This window comes from Podarcis cretensis, assembly GCF_951804945.1.
Source record: "Podarcis cretensis genome assembly, chromosome: 12".
NCBI lineage: Eukaryota > Metazoa > Chordata > Lepidosauria > Squamata > Lacertidae > Podarcis > Podarcis cretensis.
The window spans coordinates 51163724-51178323 of NC_137181.1; the positions used below are offsets into that span (position 1 = coordinate 51163724).

General features: G+C 42.1%; 1 protein-coding gene across 2 annotated transcripts; it reads left to right on the forward strand.

The window, feature by feature from the left end:
• On the forward strand, positions 1-14385 carry LOC307200099 (CX3C chemokine receptor 1-like). 2 transcript variants are annotated; one of them, XM_079948482.1, is made up of 3 exons: positions 1-222; positions 1225-1291; positions 11869-14385. In XM_079948482.1, the coding sequence occupies exon 3, from the start codon at positions 11882-11884 to the stop codon at positions 12932-12934; it is 1053 nt and encodes a 350-aa protein (XP_079804608.1). In that variant the 5' UTR covers positions 1-222; positions 1225-1291; positions 11869-11881; the 3' UTR covers positions 12935-14385. The 2 variants fall into 2 exon arrangements, with proteins under 2 accessions (XP_079804608.1, XP_079804607.1); XM_079948481.1 differs by lacking the exon at positions 1225-1291.
• The last annotated feature ends 215 nt before the right edge of the window (positions 14386-14600 follow it).

A 14600-nucleotide genomic window follows, 5' to 3' on the forward strand; every position in this document is an offset into this window, starting at 1 on the left:
GCAAGAGCCCAGTTAAACATGCATGCAGTCCTGGTCAGCCTATGCAAGATCTTCTCGGAAGAAGCAGTTCATTTCCCTTGTAGAGCTGGGTTGCAATTGAGGAAACAGTTGCAGCATCTGCAGTCTATGCTCTGGCTGCATCAGTCTAAGGCAGAAGAGGGAGCAATCACCCTGATCAGATTTGAGCACGTTTTCAGTCAAAGCAAGACAGAGCCTATTAAGGTAAGAACAAGAAGCACCATATAATATCTGAAGGGCCATAGCACTCCTGCACCTTTAATGTATTGTTGTTGTTGTTGTTTAGTTGTTTAGTCATGTTCAACTCTTTGTGACCCTATGGACCAGAGCACGCCAGGCACTCCTGTCTTCCACTGCCTCCCACAGTTTGGTCAAACTCATGCTGGTAGTTTCGAGAACACTGTCCAACCATCTCGTCCTCTGTCTTCCCCTTCTCCTTGTGTCCTCCATCTTTCCCAACATCAGGGGCTTTTCCAGGGAGTCTTCTCTTCTCACGATGTGGCCAAAGTATTGGAGCCTCAGCTTCACGATCTGTCCTTCCAGTGAGCACTCAGGGCTGATTTCCTTCAGAATGGAGAGGTTTGATCTTCTTGCAGTCCATGGGACTCTCAAGAGTCTCCTCCACCAGCATAATTCAAGAGCGTCAATTCTTCGGCGATCAGCCTTCTTTATGGTCCAGCTCTCACTTCCATACATCACTACCTTTAATGTATAGGAGAGGACATTTCAATAGGCTTCCTTGCATGACAAACTACTATTAAAGGTGCAAGAGCCCATGTCCTTTTTGCCTGGCCATTCTAGTTCACAATATTAGCTCATGTAATCTTGATCTCCTTCTCAACCAACAGCTACGAAAGTAAATATGAAGGCTGACAACTGATTAAGGATGTGTTAGATTCATCAAATGCGAGATTTGGCTGCAGCGTGAAACATATTTTCTTTGTTTTGTTTATTAAAAAATAAACTATATATATTCCATTTTAATCTTCAAAGCGGAGGGGGTTGTCTCATTGTATAAGCAATCAGAAAATCAAATTGTTTGCCACAGAGATTTCAACAAGGCCAAAATAGTGGAGTTGAAACATCACTTCCAGTTTGTGGCATGGAAATATCCACTGCTGTTAGTGGGGAAGGAGCTGCAGTAGAAGTCCTTCCAAAGCTACACCTTGAAATCATGTTGTTGTTGTTTTTAAATTATATTAACAGCAGAATCCTGCGTATGCCTGCTCAAAAGTTCACCCCAAGAGCTCAAGTGGACATACTCTCAGCTTAGGTAAGCATGTATCAGATTTTGGAATCGGGAGAAATTTGATTCAGTTCACACTTAAATGTGAACCAGCCTAAGTCACCATTTCAAAAACAATCAAACCTTTGTTTAAAGCTGCCGCTTTCCCCTCTCTCAATTTCTATCCATTCCTGCTTTACTAACACCTCTTCCTATGTTTTTAGCTATTCTTATTTTAATTGTAAGGCATCTTGAGTCTCTGATGGGAAAAAGGTTGGGTATAAATAACTAAATATATAATAATAATAATAATAATAATAATAATAATAATAATAATAATGTTATTATTGTTTAATACTACAATTTCCCTGTCAGTGTTTTTCCCCACTCACTGAATTTCCCCCCCTCCATTCTTCAATTGCCCCATGTGAGAGAGATAGTACCGCCACACAATGTATTTCATTTCTGAAACCATGTGTTGTCTTCAGCATGAATCAATGTAGCAATTTAAAACAGATATTTCATTAACAAGCCAATGCCTGTTGCATGTACAAAATTCATCAGCTTCTTTAACCGACAAGATTGCTCTTAAGAGTCGATTCATCTTAAATATACAATGGTGTGCAGAACAGGCAGCAGGAGACATGGAAATGAGGGAGATCTGTGTGCAAGGGGGAGCTGAGAAAAAGGGGGGAGGAATGGAAACATGGTGAAAATAGGGGGTGCAAAGGGAGGCTGTAGAAAAGAATGTACGGGGTGCATTGGACTGCATAACGGGATGGCACCTGGTGAAAAGAGATGTTAGTATTGCATGGAGTGGAAGGAGAAACTCTAGGAGTTAATATGAGGGGGAGATTAACATGTGGAATGAGTGGGGAGCAGAGTCCCTGGTTATTAATGAAATTAGAGACAACAACATGGCCACAATTCAGCCACATCTAAGCACTTCCACTCATTTCAGTGTATGGGATTTGCAGTGTTAGCATAAGCATGTTTACTCAGAGTTAAGTCCCAGTAGTTGTAATTTGGAGTTACTCCCTAGCAAATGAGTTTAGGTTTGCAGCTTCAGGCTGCAATCATTTAGGCAGCTTCCTCAGAGCCAGCCCCATCAAGCTGTATGGGACATACTTATTTCACGATTCATTTATTTCATGAAACTTATACACCGCTTGATTGAAGAAGAGAAAAAACACCTGTAAGTGGTTTGCAGAAAGATAATAAAATCGAGACAAATCTACAGCCATACTTTAAAGCATGCAAAAGTTAAAATACTGAAACAGATTAAAATGACCTCAACTTTATATTATTTTATTTACTTATGATTAGGCAAGTGTAAGGTTGCACAAGGGACGCGGGTGGCGCTGTGGGTTAAACCACAGAGCCTAGGACTTGCCGATCAGAAGGTCGGCAGTTCGTATCCCAGCGACGGGGTGAGCTCCTGTTGCTCGGTCCCTGCTCCTGCCAACCTAGCAGTTCGAAAGCATGCCAGTGCAAGTAGATAAATAGGTACCGCTCCAGCAGGAAGGTAAACAGCCTTTTCGTGCACTGCTCTGGTTCGCCAGAAGCGGCTTTGTCATGCTGGCCACATGACCCAGAAGCTGTACGCCGGCTCCCTCGGCCTATAGAGTGAGATGAGCGCACAACCCCCGAGTCGGTCACGACTGGACCTAATGGTCAGGGGTACCTTTACCTTTACCTTTAAGGTTGCACAATTAAGATTATGCTTACCTTTCCAATGTCGCCAGTGGAATCCTCTTTCCTGAGGCTAATAGCCTCTCCAGGGAGAGATTTTTGTTGGGACTGTGGGATGGTGGTGGTTCTAATCCTGCCCAACCCACCCTGTGGTGGTTGTAGACATTCTTATAAACTGCACACAGTAATTGTTTTTATGCAATTAGCACAATGTGTCATTTGACACTTAAACATGCTTTGGCACGGTTGTGACCTTAAAGTATTTGAATACTGTACCCTAAAAGCATTGGAAAGAATGCTTTTCAAACCTCCCTTATCTTGCCCAAAGTCTCTAGAATCAAGAATTATTTGCACTGAAAAATCCAAGCAGGGTAGAATCCCAGCTGATGTGAAGGGAGTTGTAGTCTGATTTTTGCAGGGTTCAGGTGTGGAATAATCTGTTTTACAACCTGTGGTTGTACGCTAAACTATATATTATTACAGCTACAACTCTGGGGTGATAAGCCAACATTAGTCATGCTAAGAGTAGACCAATTCAAATCAATGGACTTAACTAGTCTACTGATTTTTGTGGTTCTATGTGGGTTTGATTGACATTGGATATCTCCTTTTCTAAAGCATCTCTAATATAGGGCAGTGTTCCTATTTCTGTAGGCTTCCTCCAAGAACTTTTTCTGTATTGAAACAGTGTTTAACCATCAGTTCCTGGGACGCAAATTTTTGCAGCCATTAGGAGATTCTTCATCGTCCTAATCAGAAATCATATGAATGAAATTCAGCAAAATATTTTCTAGCAATACAAGCATGCGCATGTCTGCTTGGAAGTAATTCCAACTGAGTTCAGTGGGACTCCCTTCCAGGCAAGTGGGTAGCAGATGGCAGCCCTACAAACTGGAATTCCATGCATTACCTTGATTACAAAATCTTGATTCTTCAAAAATTTGGGGCAATGTCACCACAAACGTAAAAGTCCATGTTGATCACAGCACACCAAAATTATCAACCCTATAAACCCTATCCTTTTCCCGTGGTCTCAGATACCACCTATGGATCAGAACCATCTACAGATCATCTTTAACATGACAATTTATCTTAGTACAGTCATACCTCGCGTTGAATGTGCTTCGGGTTGAGCACGTTTGAGCTGCACTCTGCGGCAACCCGGAAGTAACGGAGCACATTACTTCTGGGTTTCGCCGCTCGGGCATGTGCAGACGCTCAAAATGACGTCATATGCATGTGCGGAAACGGCAAAATGCAACCTGCGCACGTGCAGACACACCGTCGCATCTTGCATTCCATTCGGGATGTGAACGGGGCTCCGGAACAGATCCCGTTCGCATCCCGAGATACCACTGTATTACATTCTCTTGGTGTTAAGGTATAACCAGGTAATCATAGTTCCTTAGCTGTGGCTGAAAATTGTTTAGTATTATGGCCTTCCTATAAACACCACTTGGGACAGCTTTTCTCTTGTCTTTTCTTGCGCATTACCCATTTGCGAAATCCCAGCAATCTGTCTTCTTCGTTAAGTCCCATCTGAAGCATCCTTAGATGCAGGCCAATGAAATAATCATAGAATTGCAGACTTGGGAAGGAATGCTAAGGCTCATCTGATCCAACCAACTGCAGTGCAGGTTGTTTTTATTATTATCTCAGCTAGATCATACATGATAATGACTGGCTCCGAATAACTATTTAACAGTAGATGCTTGTGACTGGCTGGAGGTGGGGGTGTACCTTTTTGAGAACTGAAGGTAGCTTGAAAGAGACAGGATATTGTATTGTGGCTTGTGGCGTTTGTATGCTCTTCCACTTTTTGTATCACTTATTTTAATAAAAACCAATAAATGAGCCCACCACGGGAAGTGAAGCTTTCAATCTCTCGTAACAATCGACTCTTCCAAACAGCAGCCATTATTAAGCTGTTGCTGGCAATCTATCAGTTCCATCAAAGGGCTTCCAGCCCCTTTCTTTTACTGCCAAGAAAGATCCAGCAGCCATTGTAGTCAGAGAGATGGTCTTTAGCTTAGCTGTGCAATTCATGGGTGAAGTGGGGAAAGCATGATTGCTGTGACACGGTTCCCTGTCCTCAAAAGGCTGATAAAAGGACTGACTTGGAGGTGAAGAAGGAAGCCTTTTCTCTGAATCTAGAGAAGGTGTAGCCTTGTTGTTGTTAGACCAGAGCTCCCATCACCCCCAAACCTGATGGTTGGATCTGATGGAAGCCCAACAACATCTGCAGGTTCCCATGTTGGCCTGATCTATAGGATCTCTACCCATAGTAAGCTGCCTCACAGGCTCAAGCTCACTCTTATCTACACTGGTTGGCAGTAGGCTTGCCCTGTTGTTGTTGGTGTTGTTGTTTAGTCGTTTAGTTGTGTCCGACTCTTCGTGACCCCATGGACCAGACCACGCCAGGCACTCCGGTCTTCCACTGCCTCCCGCAGTTTGGTCAAACTTATGCTGGTAGCTTTGAGAACACTATCCAACCATCTCGTCCTCTGTCGTTCCCTTCTCCTTGTGCCCTCCATCCTTCCCAACATCAGGGTCTTTTCCAGGGAGTCTTCTCTTCTCATGAGGTGGCCAAAGTATTGGAGCCTCAGCTTCACGATATGTCCTTCCAGTGAGCACTCAGGGCTGATTTCCTTCAGAATGGATAAGTTTGATCTTCTTGCAGTCCATGGGACTCTCAAGAGTTTCCTCCAGCACCATAATTCAAAAGCATCAATTCTTCGGTGATCAGCCTTCTTTATGGTCCAGCTCTCACTTCCATAGGCTTCCGCTATGTCACAAAAATTCATGACATGTCCTGGTTTTTGGGTGTAAAAATGGCTTCAGGAAGGAATTTTGCCGAAGCAGCAAAATATCAGGGAAAACCCAGATGTATGGCTATGTGCTGGGAAAATCAGCTCCAAAAGCTTAAAATCACCCAACGATTTGGGTTTGTTCCCCAATTACGTTCAACAGTTTGGGTGGCTTTCTTTAAAAAAAACCTTCAACAATTTTGGTGGTTTGGTGGTGTCAGGAATTTTACTTTTTGAAATATGGCAACCCTGGTTGGCAGTCTTTCTCAAGGGTTTTCTCTGAGCCCTATCTGGAGACGCCGGGGCTCAAACCTGTGCTCTGTGACTTAGCTACGTGCCCCAAAGGCCTTACCCCAACATATGCTATACACATTGAGGGCAGAGCCAGGCTGTGCCCATTCTCCCCTGCCCTCAAAATGCTCGTACCCCACGCACATTGAGAAGAGCATGTGGGAGAGGAGTTGATGCGCATAGTCTCTCCTTCCAGATGGTCCTCTCTTGGAACAGTCATCGTGGGGTCAAGGCAAGACTCAAAAGTGTGCATACCTTTGGTGTGGGGTCAGCAGCAGGGCCCAGCTATGCCCTTCATGCATTGGCTACACATGTAAAAAGGGCTTTTGCAAAGAGCTTTTGCAAACACCATGCATTTAAAGTGCATTTAAAGCACATGACTTCCCCCAGGGAATCCTGGAACTGTCATTTGTTACAGTGGGTACTGGGAAGAGTAGCTCTGTGCTTTTCCAAGTTCCCAGGATTCTTTGGGGTGGGGTGGTGCATTGAGAGAGAGTCGTGTGTTTTCAGTGTACCGTATTTTTTCGCTCCATAAGACACACTTTTTTCTTCCTAAAAAGTAAGGGAAATGTCTGTGCGTCTTATGGAGCGAATGCGTGGTCCCTGGAGCCGAATTGCCCAGGGGCAAAAAGCAGATCATGCTTTTTTTTAAAAAATAGGATGCAAAAACATGGTTACAAAGCACGGATCCGCATGGATTCTCAGGATTTTTGCATTGGGCTACCCCAAACTCACCGTCAAATCACATGTCTGTGGCCACAGCATGAACCACAAAAATCATACATCCACTGTTTCGTTCAGAATTTTTTTTTCTTGTTTTCCTCCTCTAAAAACTAGGTGTGTCTTATGGTCTCATGGAGCAAAAAATACGGTGCTTCAAATGTATGGTGAAACATTTAATTCCCATTAAATGTTTTTCAAAGTCTTGGGTGTTTCAACACGGTGTGGTTTTCCTGTGCATCCAACCCTCCAATACTCAGTGTTCCTTTTTCCTCCTCACCCCAATTTATACTGAGAGAAGACGGGGGACACACAAAAGAGGACATGGACTGTCCCCTGTGGGCAAGAGGGGACGAGAGGGGCAGAGGTGTCTTTGCTGTGTGGGAAGAGAGAGGGACGGAAGCACCACGAAAGCGAGCTCAGCGCAATATGCATCTTCTTCCCGCAAAGGGCAGCACACGCAGGCATTTTGCAGCACTACCACTTCCACCTGCCTTCTTGCCCCGTCTGCATGGGAAGCCTCATCCTGTTGTCTCTGGGCTTCTGCAACCATCCTTGCCTGGGCCAGCAAGATAAGATAGCAGCAGGCTGCTTCTGTGCAAAGGGAGTAGCCGAGGAGGGGAACTAAGGATTAACCGGCAGCGGTTCTCAACCTGTGGGTCCACAGATGTTGTTGGACTACAACTCCCATCATCCCTGAGCTCTGGCCTTGCTAGCTAGGGGTGATGGGAGTTGTAGTTCAACAATATCTGGGGACCCACAGGTTGAGAAAGGCTGGCTTAACAGGTTACAGCAGTGCTTCTCAAACAAAACAAAACAAAAAATTCCCCAGGTCACCCTTTCAGAATAAAAATTTGCTCACACCACACCAAGTTTTCTATTGAGAAAAGATTGATTGGAAAGCGATAAGAAACCATTTCTAGCAGTGCTTGATTTATAACATGGAACATAACTGCTTTATAGTATGGGACATCCAGGAAACAATGCAGCTACATAAGAACAGGAATCGTTCCCAAAATATAATGATAAACAATCCTCTTACATATGTACCTTAAGTCCAGATCCTCCAAATGCCCCTATTTTCCAGGGACAGTCCCAGATTTGCAGAAGCTATCCTGATTTCTGATTTGACCCCGGAATGTCCCACTTTTCCTTAGGACGTCCCTATTTTCATCAGAGAAACGTTGGAGGGTATGGAGTTATGTGATTCCCGAGACAAGGAGATACAAGCTTTGGAAGACATCTGAAGGCAACCCTGTATAGGGAAGCTTTTTAAATGATGAATGTTTTATTGTGTTTTTATACATGTTGGAAGCCGCCCAGAGTGGCTGGGGCAACCCAATCAGATGGGTGGGGTACAAATAATAAAATTATTACAATAAATGGCTATATACAAACTCAATGAGAGGTGTGGATGATCTCATTTATATTTGGGTTCATTTGAGACAAACAAACTCTCATCTCCTCAACAACACAAAGAAGCCTTTCCCGATCTTTCATATTTGTCAAAAAAGCTACAGTGGTACCTTGGGTTAAGAACTTAATTCGTTCCAGAGGTCCGTTCTTAACCTGAAACTGTTCTTAACCTGAAGCATCACTTTAGCTAATGGGGCCTCCCGCTACCACCACCGTGCAATTTCTGTTCTCATCCTGAAGCAAAGTTCTTAACCCGAAGTACTATTTCTGGGTTAGTGGAGTCTGTAAACTGAAGCATCTGTAACCTGAAGTGTCTGTAACCCGAGGTACCACTGTATTTTGAAAAGCTATCAACCCATATTCTCTCTCTGTGTATGTGTGTGTGTGTGTGACTCTCTGTCTCTGTCTCTGTCTCTGTCTCTGTCTCTGTCTCTGTCTCTGTCTCTCTCTCTCTCTCTCTCTCTCTCTGTGTGTGTGTGTGTGTGTGTGTAAAACACTGAAATGTTTGCCTGTTTCTTATTCTTGAATCTTCCTGCCACCCTTGCCATCAACCCTTGCCTGCCACACCCTTTGAGAACCACCACCTTAGAGCGACCTAATATCTGGTTATCAGGTCTGGCTTGAAACTAACACCATGAGTGGGAACTATCAAAATGTGACTGCTGAAGTTTCCGTATTGTGGCAGAAGAGCTGCTTTTCAGTGAATATGAGTGAACCTCAGAGAAGAGGGCACCAAAAAGTTTCCCAGGCTTCTGATAGCTGAGGCTGCAACTGCGCATCATATGAAACGCAAGACAGGCTTTTCTCTCTTCTTGTAACATCTAAGGATGCCTCCAGACTTAACAGCTTCTAGCTTTATCCAAAAACTGTTTCTCCACTAAACCTCGTTCCACTTGCACATTGTTTTTCCAATCGTTTCCTTCGTCTCACTGGCTTCCAGGGTTCTGCTGTACTTGGTTTTTCCACTGTAAAATGACAAGCATCTGTAAATGTTTACTCAAAGTTCCTTTTATTGATTTGTTGTTGTTGTTGCTTAGTCGTTTAGTCGTGTCCGACTCTTTGTGACCCCATGGACCAGAGCACGCCAGGCACTTCTGTCTTCCACTGCCTCCCGCAGTTTGGTCAGACTCATGTTTGTAGCTTTGAGAACACTGTCCAACCATCTCGTCCTCCGTCGTCCCCTTCTGCTTGTGCCCTCCATCTTTCCCAACATCAGGGTCTTTTCCAGGGAGTCTTCTCTTCTCATGAGGTGGCCAAAGTATTGGAGCCTCAGCTTCATGATCTGTCCTTCCAGTGAGCACTCAGGGCTGATTTCCTTCAGAATGGATACGTTTGATCTTCTTGCAGTCCGTGGGACTCTCAAGAGTCTCCTCCAGCACCATAGTTCAAAAGCATCAATTCTTCGGCGATCAGCCTTCTTTATGGTCCAGCTCTCACTTCCTTTATTGATTTAAACGGCCTTATTTCAAATTCAGTTTGTGTAGGACTGCATGAAATGGTTCTGCTGTCAACTGGAAAGTTGGCTTGAATCACCTTTTGACAGATTCCATCCAGGGTGACTTATCATAGAAAAGAACTTAATGTTACCTCTTCAGAGAAAATGGTAGTTACCTTTGGAGTCCACTTAAATGGCACAAATGTACATATGGTAGTCAGGAGACTGAACAAACTCAAGCATTTTAATACCTGTGAATATGTCAAATAACAAGACATCCATGATTTGATCTGCCATGTCTTCTTTTTTCTCTTGGTAAAAAGCTGCCACCACAAGGCCCAATTTGGATTGGTACCTCAACACGTGGGTTGTGATGTAGAAAAAGGAACGAGATTAATTTATGTTCCGGTAATCTGGGTCTATCTAGAAATAGCACAAAATTTTAAGGAAGTTAACTGTAAACAATAATGCAGACGTTAAAAAACAAAAAAACCTCAAAATGGTGGCATGTTGCAACTTTTAATGCACAGGGTTTCGCCCAAAGAATTAAGAGAACTGTAGTTTTTTAAGAGTGCTGGCAATTACAAGTCTGTAAAGGATAAACTACAGTTCCCATGATATATTTGTTTTTTTTTGGGGGGGGAGACATGTGCTGTAAATGTATGTTGTTGAGGTGATTGCAGTTACAGTATAAAGAACTGCATTTGTGTAAATAGGTATCTACTACTAATTTTAAATTTTGCTGGTATCTTCCAGCCAAACCATTCTGGTCATAATAGCACAGAGCGCCAACTTCCTTTGCTGCCAGAAAACTGAGCTACAACCTTATTCTAGTGCAAAAATTAGTTGCAGGAGAGGCACATTAAAACCAGCAGGGCTTGCACTCTTTTAAACGTCTACTGGAAAGTAAGTCCCACTGAGTTCAATGGGACCTACTCCCAAGTAAAGGTGCATAGGGGTACAGTCAGAAGCATATGTAAACTGTGCAATTTATAATCTGCTCACAAACTTTTGCTGAAGGGCTATAGCAAACAATTACATACAGTACATTGGTAGGATTGACAGAAAAATTGTAGTAAAAAATTGAACTATGGATTGGCAAAGAATTTTTTAAAAAATAGAGTTATGAAAGAGATGCAGAAGGGGAAATCCACAATGGGACGGGGGAGGGAAGTCCAAAGGGATTATGTGTTTATGAATTTAATTCATTTGTTTATGTAAAATAGGAAATACAAAAATAACATTGATTAAAAAAAGGAAAAGATGGATGATGTTCAAATGTTTTTCAAGAAACAAAAATGTTACTTAAAATGTGAAGAGGTGACTTAACATATGATGATTAACTGCCCGATGATAAGATCTTTTTGGTGTGAGGTGAGGATATTTATAGCAAGAGTAATAAAAATAAATTGTTATATAGGGGAGTTGAATTTAATTCTAAATTATATTCTGGAAATGTGGGAGATTACAAGGGGTCAAAAAAATGGATGTACTGTGCTATATTAGAAGCAAAAAAACTTGTTTTGATGCATTGGAAGAGCTGCAAAAAGATTCCATTGAGAACATGGATTGATAATATGGACAGATTAGCTACATACAAACGAATTGCATGTCGACACAAAATAAGAATGGATAAATATGAAGAAATCTGGAAGGAATATTTAAGCAATAAGGTGGATAGTGGTAGGAAGTAGGGGGAGGGGAGAGAGGTGGGAAAATATTGTTAAAAAGGTGTAGTCATAGGTATATCAGTGTATTCAAATCTGAATTGTCAAATTGTGTTATTAGTGTTATTATGGTTTTTGTTGTATGTGTCTTTTGCGGTTGTTGTTTGTATTGAAAAAATGATTAAATAAAATTATATAAAAAAAGAGGTGACTTAACACAACTGTAGGACTTTAATGTCAGGTTCACAGCTGCTTTGCATTTGAAATAAGCACCAGAGGCTGATCCACCAACACTCGCCTGCCTTCTCCAGTTAGCTTAGTTGGTTAGGTACTGGTAATACCAAAGTTGCAGTTTCAATCCCCATACAGACCACCTGCATATTCCTGCATGGCAGGGGGTTGGACTAGATGACTCTCAGGGGCCCCTCCAACTCTATGATTATATGAACTCTAGAATTAGTTAGCTCTGCCTGCCATTGGCTCTAGCGCCACCTACTGCTGGCCTCCCTGCCAATTCCAATGGACACCAGCCACCATGGGAGAGAAGTCCATGTCTCTCTTCCATGGCTAACTGTGCTTCTCCTTTTCCTTTTTCAGGCAAGTATTCATCATGGCTGAGGACCATCTGGAAGTGGTCACTGAGTATCTCTATGAAGAGCAGGCCATAATGTGTGAGAAAACAGACATCCAGGCATTTGGCAAAGTCTTTCTGCCAATACTGTATGCCCTTGTGTTCACCGTAGGGCTGGTTGGAAACGGCCTGGTGGTTTTGACCATCGTGCAAGGTGGGCGTCAAAAGAGCGTCACTGACATATTTCTCTTGAACTTGGCCATTTGTGATCTCCTTTTTGTCATTTCTCTTCCCTTTTGGGCTTCTTACATTGTAAAAGGTTGGACACTCGGGAACATTTCGTGTCGGATAGTTTCCTCTTTCTATTCTGTGGGCTTGTACGGAGGGATGTTTTTCATCACTGTCATAAGCATTGATCGGTACTTTGCTATCGTCCGGGCAACGTGCATCATGAAAGCCAGAACAATCCGACATGGATCTCTCACTAGCCTTGCAGTCTGGACCCTGGCCATTTTGTTTGCAGCTCCCCATTTTGTGTTCATCCGAAATATAGGTAGAGAATGCACTTCTCTGTATCCAGAACACCTTGAGGAAATCTGGCCCATTTTCACTTACATAGAATATAACGTCATTGGTTTCCTTCTCCCACTGTGCATCATGAGTTTCTGCTACCTGATGATCGTCAAAACCTTGATGTCCTGCAAAAATCACCGGAAAAGAAGAGCCATGAAGCTGATTTTATTAGTGGTTGTTGTGTTCTTCCTGTTCTGGACTCCATACCACATATCACTTTTTCTGCAGATATTGAGGCTCTCCAATTTCTTTCAGAGCTGCAGCTCAAGGAGGCTTTTAGATTACACCATGCAAATCACCGAATCGCTGGCTTTCAGCCACTGCTGCCTTAATCCCATCATCTATGCTTTTGCCGGTGAAAAATTCAGAAATAAGCTTTCTCGCTTGGCTCTCAGATGTGTCTCGTTCTTTTTTTTCTGTGTGCCTTGCGATAGAGCTCCAGTTCCTGTTCCAGAGGTCACCATAACCAGCAACCATACGCAAAACACCAGTGACCAAGATGGCTCCATCCTTCTGTGATTGCTCCCTAGAGGACAGCCCTGAAGAATATTTTGTATTCTGAATGCTAGCCTACAATTTGACCTAGATGTGAGTGAGCAAATAGGATTGGGTCCAAAGATCCGTCCATGGGGAAAACATCATGGGCTTCCCCTGCGAAGGAAGCAAAAAGTACCTCTGTCCAATTTTCTGCTCTCTCCCCCTACTGCTCCTTGCCAGAGGCTCTGGATCTCTGGGAACCATTCATTGCAAGTTGAGGGGGGGCTGAGAGGGGGGGGAAAGGGAGCAGTAAATGTCACTTCTAGCTGCCCCCTTTTAGGGACAGATCTCTGGATTCATTTGTATACATCCCATAGGTTTCAATATTCATGTTCTGCCACTAAGAATCAGAAATGTATATATATATATATTTGAGGACTGGATAGGATTGTGGAAAGTGAATTTGAAATTTACCAATTGTATATTGTTGAAGGAGAATTACATGAAAATGATGTACAGATGGTATATCACGCCAGTAAAATTGGCAAAAATGTATAAAATAGAACAAAAGAACCGTTGGAGGTGTAAAGAAGGGGAAGGTACATTTTATCATATGTGGTGGGAGTGCAAGATTATAAAAATATTTTGGGAAATGATATACAACGAACTGAAAAGAATGTTTAAAATAACATTTGTTAAAAAACCAGAAGCATTTTTGTTAGGTATTTTAGGACAAGAGCTGCCAAAGGAAAAACGGACATTATTTACGTATGCTACAACAGCAGGAAGAACTCTAATAGCACAAAATTGGAAGACTGGAGAAGTACCATCTAAAGAAGAATGGCAAGAAAAATTGATGAACTATGCAGAGTTAGCAAAGTTAACAGACAAACTGCAAGAAAAGGACAGCAGGGACTTTGAAAAAGAATGGGAACCTATTACAATATATTTGCAGAAACACCAAAAAAACATGGACTCGTTGGCAGGAATTAAATAAACATTTACAATTTGATTTACATAAAACAAGGAATATAACACTGTGATAACATAGTATTGTATATAAACTGCAGAACGTATAATTTGATGTAATAAACCAGAAATGAAAGCTGAGGGAAGTCAATGTGGGGGGGATGAAAGAGCTAATGTTTAGTATTGATAGTGGATATTTGTTTTGAAAATGGAAAATCAATAAAATCTTTAACAACAACAAAAACAACACACACACATAGCATGCCCCCCCAAACTGGTATCTGATTGTGCATTAACATGAATGCTTAGAAAGTTCAGGGAATTTTAATTTATTTCAGTATTTTTACTTTTGTAGGTTTTGAAGTATGGTTGTAATTCTTCATTTTTATTGTTTTATCCTTTAGTAAACTGCTTTGAAGGTTATTGTTTTTATAATCAAGAGATGTATACATTTTATGAAATAAATAAAGGATTCTTATTAAGCCATACGAATTATTCAACTATCCAGCATAAGAAAAGAGACATTGCACGTTCTTTTGCAATTCAAGAAAATCTTTAATAAAAATTATTTCAAAACACACAAACAAACAAAGAACTATGCAGCATTTCTGTAAAATTTGTTTTAGCCATCATAGTCAGTCATTACCAGGAAAGAATATAGTGAAAGCCGTATTGTTCAAGATAGCCGTATCTGCAGGTAGTTTCATATTGTATATTGGATAAATGGCACACATTTCTG